Source organism: Varanus komodoensis, unplaced genomic scaffold, assembly GCF_004798865.1.
Source record: "Varanus komodoensis strain SLA01 unplaced genomic scaffold, ASM479886v1 scaffold7_3, whole genome shotgun sequence".
Lineage (NCBI taxonomy): Eukaryota > Metazoa > Chordata > Lepidosauria > Squamata > Varanidae > Varanus > Varanus komodoensis.
In genome coordinates, this window is record NW_025336480.1 from 27,070,927 (window position 1) to 27,089,367 (window position 18,441).

The window sequence follows — 18,441 nt, forward strand, 5'->3', positions numbered from 1 at the left end:
AAATATCAGCTCTTATTACTGTGATTCCAGTAAACAATGTGAAAGTGAAATGTTAGTATTTTCTTGTGCACAAAATGCCCTTACTACTAGGTATGTACCACCACACCAGAGACTGCTGACAAGGTAATACAAGAGTTAGTACTGAAAATAAAATTGCCAGCATCACAATGCATAAATCTATAGCATGGATATGTGTGAAATAGCATCTGAAGTTCTGATGGTCCCAGAAGGGGCACTATTTCAGATGTCAACAATAGAAGGCAAAGAGAGGGATGTGGTGTCTCAGGGAAACCATGATTTAAGATTCTTATTACAGCTGCAAGAACAATTCTCAGATATGTTTCAAACTGAATTACATAAAAGCCAGATAATTTTAAGACCATTTTCAGCATACATTGCTTGAGTCTTCCATGTGGTCCCCTCATGACCCACTGCTGCCAATCTGCCAGTTCCAGTCACTCCAAGTCCTGCTGCCACTGGTCCACCAATCCCCCACTTTCCTTCTACACATCTTCTCAAAAAGGATGTTGCTGATGCTGAATTCCTTTCTAAGAGGACACACCAGCAGCTGCCCTCCAAATGTAGGAGGTGCAGTATCTTCCAGGAGCAGCTCTAGCAACCCTCCCAGGAGACTATGTGCCCCCTTTGATAGAAACAAGCGTCAACACTTGGTGTACATGGCACTCCTGGCTGCACTGTGGGGAAGGAAAATAGAAAAGGGCCCAAGCAGGCAGACTATGAAGTTCATTCTCCACAAAGAAAGACTAAGGGTCATGCTACATGCTATTTTAAAAACATGCTTCCACAAGCCATTTTTGGTTTGAAGAAAAAGTCAGAGTGGCTCCATGATCCAGACAATGCCCCCACTCTGGCTCAGGTGCTGTCACAAGTACGTGCCCAAAATTGACCTTCCCTGGCTGTACTTTCCCCTGAAGGTAGAGTTCGAAGTAAACAATATTTGGACCCTCACTGGGGTCCAAAAAGCTTAGCTGGTGTGAGGTGAGGCAAGAGAAGGCAGCAGCACAGGGAGTTCCATAGCTTCCAACTGGAGGGTATTTTCCTAGTTGGGATGGCACTGGGCTACCAGTCACACAGTCTCCAGAGAGGGAATTACGGTAATTTCCACTGGAAAAATGGCTATTGGTGGCTTTCTCCACAGGAGAAATCTCCTGAGTAGTACCATTTGCCTATCGGGGGATTCTGGAACTGATAGCCTTGATCCTATCCCTGTGGCAGGGGTAGGGAGGCTCTCATCTGAAGAAAGCCCTCTGCTCTCATCTTTCCCTATGTAGCCCTGTCTCACGGTATATAAGCTTTCTGGACTCTGATCCAAAAGGGGCAGAAAGAGAAGGCACATTGTGAACACAATCAAGCTTAAGGGGCTAGAGAAGGAGAGATAACTGGGCTTACAGAATCAAGGCAATGTTCTTCTCAGTATTTCTTGCAAATCTATGGACAGCTTTGCAAATCTATGGACAGCTATGCTTAGCTTTGCAAAATCCCTTTTCCAATGTTCTGAACATTCCCAGGTGATTTTCAGTGAACAAACAGCAGGGATTAGGAAAATGGTTGAATTCTTCCCGTGCAACTGTTTGGCTCAAAGATGAGATTTTTGATGCAGGATTTTATTGCACATAAAGATTTTAGCAGGAAGTCAGTATGGGCCCTAGTCCACTTTTGAAACATTCCAAAAAGGGGACTCACAACTGCTTCTTCTTCAAAATAAAAGTGCCCAACTAAAGCTGTTGTTTGTTTGTTTTTTTAAGTGTATGGATTGCACTGCATGGTTTGGCCTTAAGTGTTTAGACATTTTAGGTTTAGAAAGTTGACAAGTAAGGATGGATAAAACAGGGGTCTACTACATATTTATGAAAAAGGTTGGGTATAGGCACATTTGCTTGTATCTCTCACAATACAAAATCAAAACGGTTGGCAGTAGATTCAGAACAGACAAAAGGAAATTCTTCTTGACATAACTACCAAGAGACGTAATGTTGTTGGCCACTAGTCTGGGTAACATAAAAAGGGATTCGATATCTGTGAAGGTTGGATGCAAAGCATCAACAATTACTAGTCATGTTAGCTAAACAGAATTTCTGGATCCAGAGGCAGTATACCTCTGAACACTAGATACAGATGATAAACCGAGGGGTTTGCCCTAATATGCCCTGTTCATAAGATTCAAACAGAATGCTGGGCTAGGTGGACTTCTGGCATGAGTGAGTTAGGAATGTTTTATGGACTTAATCTAAAGTAAGTGGGTATAGGATTGCAGTCTAATGTGCAAAATGAGTTGTACTATGTCATATATATCCCATGGTTTAGCTTTTACTAGCTAACCCAGTCCCACGCTATGACATAGCCAATATCAAAATTGTGCACTCAAAATATTTTATTTATGAAATATGCTGTCATTTATTTATGTAATACGCAGTCTGGCATTTCCTGTTATTTATGAAATATGCAGTTTGACATTTCCTCTGCTGTTCTCTTGGATTAATGTGAATAGCCAGACACAAGACAATATAAACTGGCTTGTTCCATGTAATACATGAAAAATATATATTATATACAGAATGGATGATTTGAAAAACATCTTTCTAATGACAATGCTTGAGCTACACAGAAAATAACAGTCTTGCTCCCTAATTATTGGCATTATCCTGACTACAGCAGAAAATCATGCTACTGCCATCTTACATATGTAGCTTGAATTTAGCAGCATTTATTGCTGTCAAGATCAACCATTTGATATTTTAAAAAAACCTTCCGTAATGTTATTGTTGTAATTACCGTCTAGCACTGCCTTCTTGAATCTTGTTCTTGCCTACGTATTTTCAAATAAGATACAAAAGGCCAAAATGACTGACATACACAACCCTTCACATTCAGCTAGGTACATTTTTTTTCAGTGACAGAAATATCACAATCCAGAACACAGAGGTCTCCTGACATCTCTTTTGTTACATACAGGATGGGGTTTAGTTCTGTGGGTGAGCACTCAAACTTCTCACAAACGTTCCCTGCCTGAATTGATACACCAAGGAAAAAAGCTTTTCCAATTGAGTCTGTTGATTCTATAACACCAATAGATCAGCAAGCAAAACATAATAATTGGATATATCCAAGCACCATTTTTATATATGGCAAGTCCTACAGCATCTCTCTTAATCTAGGGAGAGGGTGACCTAGGCCTCTAGATGGTTTAGCCGACAAGTTGAACTGTCCTTCACTAATGGCTATGGGCTGATGGGATTCTGGCCTTCCACCCTACAAGCTTCCCACCCCTGTTTAACCTGACAAAGCATCCACAGGCAGTCTACAGGTTACGAATAAGTTCCATTCCTGAGAAAATGGAAATTCACTTTTAAGTTGAATTTGTATGTAAGTCGGCTCATGTATAGTCAGCCCCCACATTTGTAGGATTAGGGGATGCAGGAACCCCGTGAAAGTGGAAAAACCGCTAACATCTCTAGGCCTCTGTGCCCAAACTCACCAAGGCCCCCTCTTTGCAGCAAGGATATGCTGGAAGGACCGATTGAAGGGCTCCCTCTCTTCCCTTTGGCTTCTTTCTCTATGGTGATGATTTGGAGCCCTTCCTCTCTCTCCACTCCCGCTTCCTTCTTCTCTATGGTGATGATTTTTCCTCAGTAATTTCTTAAGAAATCAATAGGCTTGATGGCAAATTGTTCATGACAGCAGGTTGTTTCCGGCTTGGGCATTTGTAACTTGGGGACTGCCTGCATCTTGAACCTCACTCTCACAATTGCTTGTGCAACAACTATGCAAATGAAGGCATGATTTGAAGCAATCCAGGATTGCCTCTACTATCACAAGCTTGCCCTGAGTGGTGAGAGGACCCCCAACCCCCAAATTAAACTGAAATAAGCCTGTCGTGACTGCTGGCCTTCCAGCCTTCCACTTGATCAGACTCCTGCTGCATTCTGAAGAAAGACCCAATTATTTTGTGAGTGTGTATGCAGGGGCTTGGAACGACCACCCCCATCATGTTCTTTGAGCCCCTTACCCAGTAGGCGCAGACTTCTCTAAAGTTCAGGCCTAATTCATAGCAGGCTCAACTTGATGCAGAAGCACAGGAAATGTAAAGCAAATGCCTCCCAAATGAACTGGAAAGTACACTCAATATCCTTCCTGGCAGCAAGGAATTCAGAACTCCCTTACACTGTCACCTTCCCTAATGGTAAACCTGGGAAAGGAAAGGTCACTCTGGCAGTGCGAATTGCTGTGTGCTGTATGTGAAACGGGCCCAAGTTGTAACGACTTAATGCAGGCCCAGAATCAAGCACATATTAACAATTTTGAACTGGGCCCATTCTCAGTACAGTCCCAGGAGAGCTTGCTCATCACTAATGCAGTGCAAAGAGTGAGGAAAGCGACAAGAGCAACAAAGCCACAGATGCCACACGATCTCTGCCCTTTAGAGAAGCCTCTCACACTCTCACATTTCATGCTATTATGCAAGCACAAACATGTTCCATACTATTAGAGCACATCACTGTTATGTCAGAAGTCTAAACAACTTTAATTTTTCTTCCATACTGCACCTGTGAGGTAGGTGTTGTGCGAGGAATTGATAAGATAGTGAGACAGAGGCTGGCTCATATCTTCATTCAAATCCAGTTTTTCAGGTGAAACCACTCCATTTTCCTCTCCACTCAAATATCTCATAAATCCATCCACTGATATCTGCCCTGAAAAAAAATGGAAATTGAAGAGACAAGTTTTTTAGCTCCAGGCACTCTGCTTGCAGTGTACACGTTCACGGGGCTTCAAACTCATTCCTTGAGTGCAGCACCAGAAATTATGTAACATAGCAGCAGCTCTGGTTCTATGTCAACAGAGACATTTACCATTCAGTGATCTTAATGGAGTAAAGAAACAGCCAAGAGATGGGGGCAACCTCTCTGGACTTTGGAGACCCACAGCGCATTCCCCGCCCCCATGATTGCCCTGAGAACACCAGAAGGTGGGATAATGGCAAATACAGTAGGTTGTCTAGAAAACTCCATCTTATTCCTCTAGATATGCTGGTGCTGTGGGCATCAAGCAAACTTGGCAGCTTCAAAGCAGTAATTACTATTTTTTTTCAGGTGATGGTCCCTAATGAGTATGTGAAAGAATGCATGCCATTGAAATGCATATCCAACTCTGGGTGAAATCGCACTAATACACAGAAGCAGTGCAACTGGAGGGGCACCAACAACCTTAGTGGAAGAGAGTCAATTCTGCAGAGGTAGATGAGTGGTTGTCAGCACACCACATATGCTTCTTTGTGTTGCCAAAATTAATTAGTACATCCTCCCCCCAACCTGCTGCCCTCCATAGGAACTGGACTATAACTCCCAACATCCCTAGTCAACCATGCTGACTGAAGGATGCTGGAAGTTATAATCCAAACTATCTGGAGGGCACCAGGTTGGGGATGGCTGAATTGTCAAAAATTGTCAGTACCTTTGTTTTTCTCTTAGATTTAAACAACATAAGAAAAGCACACTGTAGTCTTTAATACTTTTACAAGTGTTTCATTAAACATGTATATATAATGTAATGTTTGCATCACATTAAGTGTGTTTTAACACCCCCAACCCTGAAATATTTCACTTGAAATAACTATGTTGCATTGAGACAAAAAAATCAATGTCAGGCACTTTTTAAACTTTGTTGTTTATCTTATTTTATTTTTATTTAGCAAACATGCTAAATTAAATTGTTGCACATGATTTTCTAAGCCTAATATTCCAGAATCATTTTCCAGGTAAAAATTTCTGAAAAGTCAAGATCACTGTGCAAGACTGTTAAATTCAGGCTCTAAAGTTACTCCACCGCATTATTTGCCACAGCAGTTTGACTTGCCAAGAACAGCCCACACACTGGTCTCCTGCAAAATTCAACCTGACAGTGCACAGGCAGGAACGGCAAGTGGACAAATTAATATGAACACAGCAGGATGCACAAGTACGAGGTATGGCCAAAGAGGGAGAAGGCGAGTGTGAGCGAGTGAGTGAGTGAGTGAGAAGGTGGTGGACTGTGGTGACTGCTGGAGGGCTAAATAAAGAACACTAGGGATTGTGCCAGTGTGTGCACATCTGAAACTGAAATGTAAATTTCTGAGAAGGGCATATGACTCTCAGCACAGATACAGTGTGCATGCAGGGCAGCTCTGGAAAGAAAGTCATAAAAGGAATGTTTAAGTGAAACTTACACAAGGCGTATGCCAAGGTATGTTGGAAGAAATGCCTATACCCTGTCACGAAAGAATGGCTGTCCATGGCAGGCCACATTTACGAACCGAAACATGACAAAGAACCTGGTAGCAGGGCACATTGCACCATGGCAGATTGTAAGTGAGGGGTCACATTACTGAATTCTTTCCTATATTAAAAATTCCCAGTAAACAGAGGCCAAGCAAAGCTTGTAACATGGTAGGGTAGACCTCCCATCATTTGGGTACTAGATTTCTATCTTCTGGGAGCTTTTACAGAGATGAGCATTAAACATGATACCCTCTGCTACCTGTGGTCTCTGAAAAGGTATGGCCCATTTGATCAGCACATTGCACCCTGCATAGCCCAGACTAATTCTCCCAGTGCCAAAGAGAAGAAGCACATGAACTACAAGAGCTGAACACTGCTGTCTTATATGCTCACATTACGGTGCTTCTCAGGGTATGCAGAGAATAACTGTCATTTTTAACCAAGTCCACCACTCCAGCTCTGCAGTATTTTCCTCCACTGCAATTAAGCAGACAATTTCTCAGGGCTGCAAATGTCACAAAAGGTGAGGGTTTGATTGCAGAAGAGGAACACTTGATGTCTTCATCAAGGTTCTTTAATAAATACCACCCAGAAAGGTGGAATGAAATGGAGAAGCTACCCACGCATGCATTTCATATAAAAGAAACATTAATGACCATGTACAGTGATAAATAATCCTAACAAATTCTTACACTGTAGTTTTACCAATCAAGTATATTAGTCAACTTCTTTTCAAGCACTACCATCACATAACCAACTCACTGCTTGCTTTTTGAAGTTAGCTTGCATTTGACCAAGTATTATATTTCAGCTGCCAACAGAGGATAGTCAACCTATTAGCAAAGTTCTGAGATAAGTTTATGCTTCAAGGAAAAAAGAAACATTCCTGAACAATTTCACTTGTGAAGGTGAGTGGGGGAGCTGTTTGAGCATGGCAGCCTGACTGGGGCTCATAGACAATCATCCCAAATGGATGAGAAATGTTGCTCGGGGACTGATAATGGTTAGTACCTGAGGTCTACTATGGTCTCCAATTACTGAAAGAGGCTCTCAGCCCTTTTTGTACTGAAACAGATGAGATTATGAAGGCTGGAGGTATTGGGGGAGAGGTGCAGAGGGGGTGTCTGATGATGTTGCTTACGGGAAGCTATGGCATGAGGGAAGTGAGCCAGCAAAGGAAAAGGGGATGTGGAAGACTGCAGGCAAATAGGGAGCATCTTTGCTGCACTCAGGCATTTCATCCTCCCTATCTGGATTTGGGCCTTGAAGACCACGGGAAAGAGTAGGCATCTGGAAGGCAAGACGTGCACAACCACAGCTTGCAACTTTGCCCAACTTCACCACTGATCATGGGGCAGATCAGTCTCAGCTACCTATTTTCTGGGTTTGTAGAGATAAGATAGCCTTCACTCTGGTCCTAAAACACACGAAACTTTAAGTTGAACAAGTTTTTATTTATAGATGACTGCATATATGCATGCACAAATATGGTGTCACTAAAAACTCCAGCAACCTCTATCATTTTTCAGACCATCCTCTTTTTCATGTATTTGTACTATCATAAATATTTCCAATTAGACAACACTATAAATTTCATAGTTATTCTGTAAAGAAACTGTGTCATACATATCCCTAGGAAACAAACCTGACTTCTTGGATATGGCTTTTAGAAAACAAATTATTCATTATGACAGAACTTGTAAATGTTGATCTTTATTTACTCCTTTACAAAGAAAACAATTTGTGTTAAATCACCCTAATATGGGCAAGATACCATCTACAAGATGTCTAAGTGTTTAAACAAAAACCAAAACAGAAACGCCTATACACCTAGCTGTTGAACAGAATTAAAATATGCTTTAAGGAAATGTTGGAGGCTTTATCATCTTTCAAAGAGGATAGGTAACACAATTTTACAAAATGGTTTCTGGCAAAATTAAAGGCAAGCTGATCTTAATTTCTTTAGATAGATCTAACGTCGCAAATTTAATTAGGCTGCTTCCAAGCTGGAGTGTTGAGTAGATTAACTTTCCTCCTACTGTTGTAAGCACTGAAATTTGTTATATTTTTCAGTGAAGAATATAGAAAGTGTTTTATATTAGAAGCAAAGAAAATGCAATTACATACTTGCTGACTTGATTTATAGAGAATACAAAAGGTGTTCATTCTTCCAAAAAGGACATTCACATAATGGTCAAAATGTTACAGAAATTTAATTAGATATTTAGTTATATAGTTATTAACTAGGATGGTTTTGCACATTTTAAAACCTTGTTGGTATTTTCTACTTCCTGATATATAACACAATAAAATCTTAAATATTTAACACTATTTAATATTACATATTAAAATTAATGTTACTGTTAAGCTGAGGCTACCTATATTATTAAACAAGTTAATATTGATGAAAATGTATACATTATAGGATTGTTCTGCTATACATATGATTATGTTTCTGTGCAAACACTTTATACGGCTGGTCCTACCACTAGGCAGAGTAAGGAGTAACAGCTGCCTCATCCTAATCCTAACACTCATGCTAACCAAAATAACTCAGCTAGGCTTGGATACCATGCTCTTTGATTGGTATGAACATACTATTTGGTTCTTCAGGCAGAAAAAGTATTCCAAATGTTCTGAATATATTTTAAAGAACAATCCCCCCCTGCAGTGTCGGATTTACATATAGACTCAGGGCCTAATAATCGGGGGGGGGGGGGTCAGTCTCCTGCCATTTAGCATTAAATTACCATTATTTTTACTTCATTTGTAATGATAAAAATCAGGGGCATACCTAGGCAAAAGATCATTTTCTAGACTAAAAAGGATATAGAGTGATCTGCAGTTAACTATGTTCCAAGATCAGTTATCTGATGCAAGCATTCTCTGCATAGAAAATAATAAACTGCAACTTACTGATTTTACTGGTATAGTTGATAACTCTACATCCAGAAAAGCTCAAAAGAAACTGTTTTGACTTTGTATATAGTGTAATAACATAGCTGTGAAGCCCTATGAATCGTCTGTGTGAACATCTTCATTAATTCCATACTTTTGTAAACTTATTAATGGTTATACATGTATAAACAATCTTTTTATCAATGCTAAAATTTCAGCAATGTTCCACTTTCATTGAGTAGATAAAGAGGAGAACAAAGTTCTGTTTCTCATGATCAGATACTGTTAGGTTTGGGCGTCCCACTGTCTCCTAGCCTAGGGCCTCCAGTTTGCTTTAATCCAGGACTGCTCCCCCATTAATCTTAGCTGATGTTCAGCTTTCTGATGCTACAAAAATAGAACCAGAAAAATTTCATTAGGAAACATTGTTATCTTCTGCTTTCTTCTTCTTTTGCTTAAAACTGCCCCATTGACAGAATTATCACTGGAACTTGCAAACTAAACAAACTGAGATTTGCGCTACATCTGAATTAAGACTTGATATCACTGGCAATGCATACTTCCTTATACCAAAAAGCAGTATAAATGTTCTGGTGGATCAGGAGGACCTGAGATACAACAGGAAGTGAAAAAGCTTCCTTTTTGTTACAAGACTATCTGCTCTGTTATTCAACTGCTAGAAACTTTCTGGCTACAAAAATTCATTTCAGTGGGATTGCACAGTGTCTTAAATCTGTGTCATGAGAAACAGAAAAAATTATTTTTCCCCAAGCACCACCAGTCAGCTAGTAAATCAAAAGGGTCAGGGTGTTTTTGTTCCCTGCTTCAGACAAAATATACTTGCGGGTCAAATCCCTCAATGCTCCACCTACTTGGGGTGCTTCCTTAGGGATGGCAATCAAAAGTTGAGGATGGTTTGACAGAAGCAGCCTTGCTTAGAGTACACACCCCATCCTATCACATCTGGAAAACAGATATGGAATATGTCAGACTCAAGCACATGCAAAGTCTGTTTGACCAGGAGCGATGGTTGAACAATACAAATCCATCCATCATGAGCAAAGATGCCTCCAGAAAACTGCCTTCAACTCTCTCAAAAACTAGTTCCAGTGGCAAGACCTAGTAACCATTCTTAGCTATCAGCTATGCTTTGCAGTGTTCAGAACACTATGTGTTATCTTGCTATAGCCTGCATAATAATAGTGTAAGAGTGCACAATATAATATTATCTCCATCCTGCAGATGGAAACCTGAGGCTGAGATTACCTGAAATTCAAATGAGGGCCATCTTGATTTGTAGCTCAGTGTGATACTCACTACCTTAGCTTTACCTCTGCAATGTTCCTTTTGAGCTCCAGTATGCATCTAAATACAGGACCCTGTACCTTTTGTTAAAAAGGTCCATTCTGCTTTGATTACAAAAACCTATTTCATTGTCCCAAATTACAACCTGTCCTCTTTCTGACCCTGATCAGGTGGTCTGCTTCTTTTGCCCTAATGGGGAATAGGTGCTTTCCTGGGGCCAGGACAAAGCCCTAAGGTTCAGTTAATAATGTTGTGCAATTGGGAATTCAGGGTTAATGGAACCACAAATACTGTGAGAAACTCCCTTTGTGACATGTCCATCGTTAGAGAAACTGCAGGTCAATTGCTGGGACACTTAGGCTATGTGTTTCCATGGGAACTAAATGGCTAGATGATTGCTTCTTACTACAGAATATTTCTAGAATATTTTGAGGAGGGAGAAAAAATCAGGGAAGAGGGGAGCCTTCCATCTCCACCCCATCAAATAATCTAGGTGCCTCTGCATGAAGAGAGTTTATCATTTGAGGTGGACAAAGACTGGATTCAGCCAACACAATAATCCATACTTAAGGGTCAAGGTGTGGGTTGTCACTGAACTGTGGATTGTTGAAATGTGAGTTATTGTGTTGTTTCAACCTAGCTGCACCAATGAGCCATGAAGAGAAACTATTGTCTGCAGTAAATTGGGTTGTGAATTGTGAAGTGTTCATCCTGGTTATCTCAGCTGAGTTCAAGCATCTCAATAACTGTTTGTGGATGGCAAACCATGGGTTGTTAGTAGAGTTTGGTTCAGACAGTATGAAAACCCAGGTTTCAACAACCCACGCTCTACCCATACTGAACCCCTGAATGTGGGTTCTTGTGTTGTCTGAACCCAGTCTAAGAAAGGCACTGAGACAGGATTCACATGATCATGGAGGGGGAAATAAAAGTCATAGTGGCTTATTTCCCATGGTCCAAGTAACAGTCACATGCCTGGGAATTTAGATAATTGCCCTCACTGCCATATAAACCTGGCAAGAGCAGTTGCTTCAATGATCAACAAGACACTGTGAACCCATGGGTTCTTTGGGGGTTCTTATTTCATGGCTTATTTCCTCCTTTGTGACTTTACAAAAGGGCACAGGGACCGAGAGTGGAATTTGAGCTCCTTAAGCTAGAAAATTGGAATGAAGAGTGTCTCTCCTTAGAAAAGAGAACTTTGGCTGTCAGGGTGATTAAGCTATGTTAAGCTATGTCTCCATCTATTCTCAAGTTATGGATGGGTGAGGATTTCATTCCATGCATTTCTGGATAAGACCTTACCAGAATTAACACATTGCTTCATAACTGGGATGGGAAAAAACAGAGATAAAACATGAATGTGCAAGAAAATAAAAAATTCATCTATCAAGGCAGGCTGGGAGTGCCTAGGTCTTAATGCCTCGGTTCGAGTATCAGTATATCAAACTTTGGTAGTCTCACATGATCAGGGTTGTACCTCCTTTCTGACATGTTCTTTGACCCATGGTAGGCAGGTGCAATATGGTTTCTTCCATGCTGGGAACAGGTTTACATACTGAACTTGACTAGTACAGATGGATGAGTGGTTTTTTTTAAATAAAAGTGTACCTAAATTCACGAATTCATTCATAAAAGGGATGGGATGAAATTACAATAGAAGTAGAAATGCATTTGTGTGGGGTGGGGAGGGATGAAACTGAAATTCATCCTTCTCTAGTTCAGTTTGTATGTTTGTACATAAGCTCACAGAATACAAATGCCAGTGATCTCCTTCCAAAGAAAACTAAGACTAGCTGAACCCTGTGTCCCTGGAATTTCTTGCTGTTCAGGGATTTAGAGCAAAATTAAGTTAAACAGTCTAGTATTAGTTACTGCATTCACTAAAACTAAATTAAAAGCAAATGCAATTTGGTTTTAATATTGCTCAAAATTGCCTGCATTGCACCTGGGATGCAAAACTATGGAGAGAGCTACATTAGGGCTCCTTCAGTTTATGAGGAAGCACAGTTGTATAATTATGCAAAGCTCATTTGTCATAGTTGGGGCACATGGCCAGGTTACATTGTGTTGAGAATGTGATTTGTGTCACACACAGATGCAATTTCTGAAGAAGTAGGAAGAGATGGAAAAGGAATGTGTACAGGGAAATAGCCCTTTAAGGTTCAATTGGTTTTGTGTTTGCTTTTTTTAAACTTAATTAGCTGTGTGCAGGTTCAGTGGAGTCAGTGATGGAGTTTTTCTTTTTTTAAAGGAAAAATGTAATCGACAACTCCTGCTACTGCCTCACAGAAAATCATGAAGGAGAAGGGGTGAAAACAGAAGAGGAAGAGGGTGTGGTGCTGTGTGCTGATTTCCTCCCACATCCCTATCAGGATTTACACCCACATTCTCCTTTACCCAAAAGAAACTCCTGGAAGGCAAGAGCAGTCCCCACCCTGGCTGACTTTCCCAAGAAATGTGATTTACTTCTGAGTAAGGCCACTGACGATCTTGGGCTTTACTGCTGAGGAAACATGAGTTTTCAGGCTTGAAACAACATTGGACAATTCCATTTTTTCAAGGGATTGTTTTGGGGGTGGGGAATTGCATTTACTCCAGTTAAGTGGAAAAGTCAGAGAGAAGCTGGTGTGGGGAAGCATTAGGAGGAGGGAAAGAAATGAAGGATCTTTGTGGAGTTGCTGTTTTGCTGAAGCACTTTCTCTTCTTTACCCCCCTCCCCCCTTCCATTGAAGTCACTCCTCCTGGCCCAGGACAGTACCACAAGTTTAGCACAAGCTGAGGCACAGATAAACACACACAACCAACAAGAAGTTGTGAAGAAATCCAAGATATATTGCCAGAAATAGCATGAGGTGAGAGTCATACAACATGTCAGCATCTTGGAGATGGGCATCACTGCTGGACAGCTAATACAGCAAATACACCAAATGGCACTGTGACAGAAACCCTGCCACAGGCTATATATTTGCTAGTGCCATTACTTGGAAACAATCAATGGCACTAGGGGGAGGATGCTGTGACTTCATCTGCATATAACACTAGCCAGTGATTTATTTAGACCATGGCTTGTTGCCCTGCCCAGGGTTTTCTGGCAGATAAACAAAACATGTCTTGTTTCCTATGTCTGTGGCTTGTTTGTTTCCCTGTTTGTTTGGGTGCTCCATCTTTGTGGCATTCTAGTACTTGTGTGTAAAATGGGTGGTTTACCCACCATCCTGCTCACCATCTCTGTAACCTCCATGAACAAGCCACAGTTCTGCATTTGCTTGTAATGGCAACCCATGGCTTAGGTAACCCAGAGTTCACAACCCAACCATAAACCGTGAGTTTTCTTTTATTCTTTTATGTATTTATTTCTTTATTTATTTCATTCCATTTCTATGCTGCCCCATAACCTGAAGGTTCTCTGGGTAGCTTACAAATGCTAAAATAGCATAAAACATACATTGAATAAAAGAATTAATTAGACAAAAAGATAAAACAATAAAATAATAGGTAGTAAAATATATCCACACACACCCGTAAACACAATGAATAAATTAATCAAAATAAATTATCCATAACAAGATATAAAATAATTAAATTAAATTAACCAAAAGCCTGTTTAAATAAACAGTTTTTAGGTTGTTCATGGTTAATAAACCATGGCTTGTTAGTTCAGCTAAGTTCACACATCACAAGAACCAAGTATTTAACCAACCATGGGTTAAACAAACAATGGATTAGTATTATGAGTGAACCGTGATGTGCCTGCGGTAACTTCTGTATACATCACGCCTAGCAGATATTTCCTTCTTATGTTGGTTCCCAAAACACATTCTCATTCAAAACGTTTATACTTTGTCTCTGCACTTCATTCCTTCCTCCTTAATTTTACCTAGATGGAGCAGGGGCAAGATCTGCCCCTCATTTTTTCCCCCTACAATTCCTAGCAGCCCTAACCCTAGCCACCACAGCCAATGATAAGGATGATGGGAGTTGTAGGCCAAAACATCTAGAGGACCACAAAGGGCTCATAGCTGGCTTACCTGGCATCTTGCTCTTATTGCAATATTTTATTTTCATTTTTAATCTTTCCTGAGTCTCACTCCATTTGAGTCTATTACTCCACCCCCTGCCCTGCCCTTCTTGATCCTTTTATTTCCCTATCATAGATGTTCCTGAATGTTAACTTTCTACTGCTTTGGTTGCCTGTGCTGCCCTGCAATTTGGGATGAGTGACACTGCCAAGGCTAACTAGGCCTTACTATTCCTATCCTACTGCAGGCTCTCCCGTGCCAGTCTCATTCTCTCCTTTCTCATGTGCCCACCAGGCTACATCCACCCCACCCATTTCTCTTAATCTGATCACTGTGAGGCACACTCTGAAACCTGAAGCCTCCCTGCCTCCTGTTACTTTGCTTGCCTTCAGCCTGCCAGTTCAGCTTTCAAGTCATGTGTCTCCAGCTGAGTCAAATCCTACAGACTGTTGTCTATTATATCTGCAGGGCTGACAATATTCTTGCGCCCTCTTCCATTATCTCAGCCTCTTCTGATAAGAGGCAAGCACAAGGTATTTGGTGGTACGCACCTGCCAGCTCCCTTCCTCTCCTTGCCCTTTGGACCTTGGCTAACCTGCTGCTGGCCATTTCAATGAGTCAGCCACCAAGGCCCATGCATTTCTGCTGTCCAGCTGAGCATGAGAGAGATTGCACCAGGCTCTTCTTCTGCTGTGGGAGAATCACACCCTGTGTACACCTACTACTATTGCCCTTTCCAGCTGAAGAGTGGCTGCCTCTTGGGCCCTCATCCTGAGACACCTCACCTGAAAGAGAAAGAGCAGCCTTTGCGGACTCATGCTGGTGCTACCTGCTTAAAGGAAAGAGAATGGCCACGGTTACTTCCTGCTTAGGCATCCACCTGAATGTCGGCAATTGACCACTGTGCTCACCTGTTGATACTGCCTGAAGGGGATAATGAAAATGCTCTCTGTGCCCACATGTTGCCAATCACTTTCATGGGGAAGGTGCACTTTCATGCACTCTGGTTCTGACAGGATTTCCTGAACTTCTTACTCTTTTCTCCTCTTAAATGGAAGTTTCACTTCTCCCCGTAGTCCATCAATGATTTTTATCAAACTGGGGAACTGCCTTCCAACTCCTACTGCTTGCCAGTGAAAGCATTTCTCTGTGCCCTGTCTGCCTGCTGCCTCCTAATTGCTCATCTAAAGAACGGAGGCTACTGTAGCTAAATCCAAACCAGAGATGTAATATTTAAAAAGTTACACAAGTCAAAGCTAAAGTGAAAAACAAAATTAACACGCCACCTCAAGCAAACAAAGCACAGCACCATATTCATATTCTTCCCCAACCTGGAATCCTCCAGATGTTTTTAACTCCAGGAATTCCTGACAATGGGCCATGATGGCTGGGGCTGATGGGAGTTGAATTCCACAAGTCTGCAGGGCACCCAGTTAGTGAAGTTTCCTCTGCTTGAATTGAGGGAGAAAGGAATGGATTCATTCCAGGACCTTTAAGACAACAGCTGTAAACCAACCTGACCATGCATCCAAGCAAAAAAGCCTAAACTTCCACACATCTGCATGCAATAAATTCTAAAGCAGCAGTACAAGCAACTCTTTACCCTGCAACCCATCCATTTTCCAGAGAGGCAACTGTATGTCTGGAAGAAAAGGGTAAAACCTCTCCGTGCACATCCAGTGTCAGAGTTACCAAATTCAAATGGAATCCAAGTGCTTTCAAAGCATAACCATCAATAAAAGGAAACCATCAAAACCAGTGCTATACCTGCCTATTCATGTACTGTTACCTTCACAGCCCCCAAGTCTACTGCTGCTGTTAATCTGTATCACTGCTGGTTCATTTTATGTTTTGGATTTATCATTCCAATTCATTATACAGAGCGATCCTATGGTCCCCTGGGCAGAGTCTAGGTCTACAGGACTTTTGGGATTCTCTGTTCTGCAGAAGAAAAAGAGCTTGACATTGGGAGTTGGACAGCCATGCTCAGATTTTCCCCTCCTTACTCCTTGTAGCTGCTTCTTTGAAGTCTTAAGAGTGGCCTTGGAGAGAGGATGAGGGGGCATTCTGGGGTTGCTGAGAGGAGGAGCCAGGCACTGCCCATATTGCAACATATCCTGGAAGTGCTTCAGCCACCCTGCACAAAAGAGCTGCAGTTAGTCACCTCGAATCAGCCATCCAGCTGCTTTGCACAACAGAAGGAGCATGCAGGTAACCTTTGCTGTTGTGCTCTTCCCCCTCTGCACAGGATGCCCATCATCCTCTGGCTCTGAGGGGCTCTGGGCACTTCCACAGGGTTGCATGCGAACAATCAGTCAGTTGCTTCCTTCTAACCCTTTGCAGAAAGAGAACTGCCACATAAAGAGAGGGGAAGATTTCATATTAAAATGCCATCTTTGTTTAAGCCTGTAACTAAACCTCATTAACAGGGACACCTATTGCAAATAAATGAACATTTGCAAAAATGAACCCATTTTGTAAATTGGACAGAACACATTTTAATTCATTTTCATTTTATTCATACTGATATAATGTTTATAGATCAATGTTCTCGATGCTAAACAAGTCTGCTTTTTGCAGTCGATTTTGAAAGATTGGATTCCCCTCATAGTAAATTAAAGAAACTTCTGAGGATCTCTTAGCCTTCTGTTAATAAGTGACAAGGCACACATATTCTCCTTTGTTTTTGCTTTTGTTTTTTTAACTACACAGACCATAGATGCCTGCTATAGCTGTTATTGTAGTTTAGAGACATTTCCTCACGGGGAACATAGAAAGGGGTTTGCAGGTGACCCTTGGAGAAAGGGGGCAGAGCTAGAAGCAGGCTGAGAAGTCTCCAATAGAAGTTATTCCTACATACATTTGTCTAGTAATAATCATATTCATTCCTTATTTGGTGTATTCTTCATATGAGTGAAACCCTATGTCTGCACATAAAGGCTGAGTACAAAACCTGAGTACATTCGGAATGAGGTAATGGGGCAAATAAATACATAAATAACACAATCCCTCAGACAGGAGTGCCAGTTTTTTTGCCCACCAGCCATCTCTGTGGGGCCTCTCCCTGAGTCTATCTAAACAAAGTAGCACCCCTAAAACATTCTCATTCTCTCTCTCTCTCTCTCTCTCTCTCTCTCTCTCTCTCTCTGAGACATTTAGGGGGATTATGCACGGGCAAGCCTAGAATCAGGGGCTTTGCCATCACTGCCACCAGCTATTGCCACCAGCCAGCATTGCTTTCTTGAGTGCCACTTTCTTGGTGCAAAGACTGGAACCTTAAGCAAAATACACAGGCTGCTGTTGCCTTTAGCTGCTAAGCAGCAGGTAGGAGAGAAGTTATCCTGGAGGGACAGACTGACAGCTGCAATGCTACACATATCAGAGTGATGCTGGCTAACTGCAAAGGTAATGTTTGGGCATGGGGGGAGGGGGCTGCAGCAGGGCCCTGGGAGCATAGCAGCTCTGATTTTTGACTATGTAGAAATAGGAGCAGTAGCAATACTAGTGGCTGCAGAATTTTTTTAATGGATTATCTAAAAAGTATCCATTAAGATATGGTCTAGGATTCTGCAAATTCTTCCCATTTCTCTGCCCCCTACCTAAGGATGTCAATACCATTCTATTTGCATTTTGCTGATTGTCAGGTGCCTTTTATTCTGTCCTCTCTCCTTGACAGATACTTTTTAAAAAAGCCTTCCTGAACTTGTGTTTGTGGACACTTGTGCACAGTGCTTTTTTTTGGGGGGGGGGGAAGGTGCCGGAACTCACCTCTTGGGGTCAGTCACTCTACACACACATAAACATAACGGTCGCCGCCGGCAGTAAGCAGTGAGCGTGCGACCACACGACGGATCCCAAGCTGAGCAGCATCCCGAGCCGAACAGCGCCCTCCCGAGCAGCGCCGGCACACACGCAGCCCGCAGGCACTATTTTAATGCTGT

At 41.7% G+C, this 18,441-nt stretch overlaps 1 protein-coding gene across 4 annotated transcripts in view; it reads right to left on the reverse strand.

Moving 5' to 3' along the window:
* PLCB1 (phospholipase C beta 1) overlaps positions 1-18,441 on the reverse strand; it is a 592,180-nt gene that overhangs the window by 179,940 nt on the left and 393,799 nt on the right. For all 4 annotated transcript variants that reach the window (XM_044454160.1, XM_044454162.1, XM_044454161.1 and 1 more), the window contains one exon: positions 4,566-4,712. In XM_044454160.1, the coding sequence (XP_044310095.1) occupies positions 4,566-4,712 (147 nt within the window). The remainder of the gene's footprint in view (positions 1-4,565; positions 4,713-18,441) is intronic.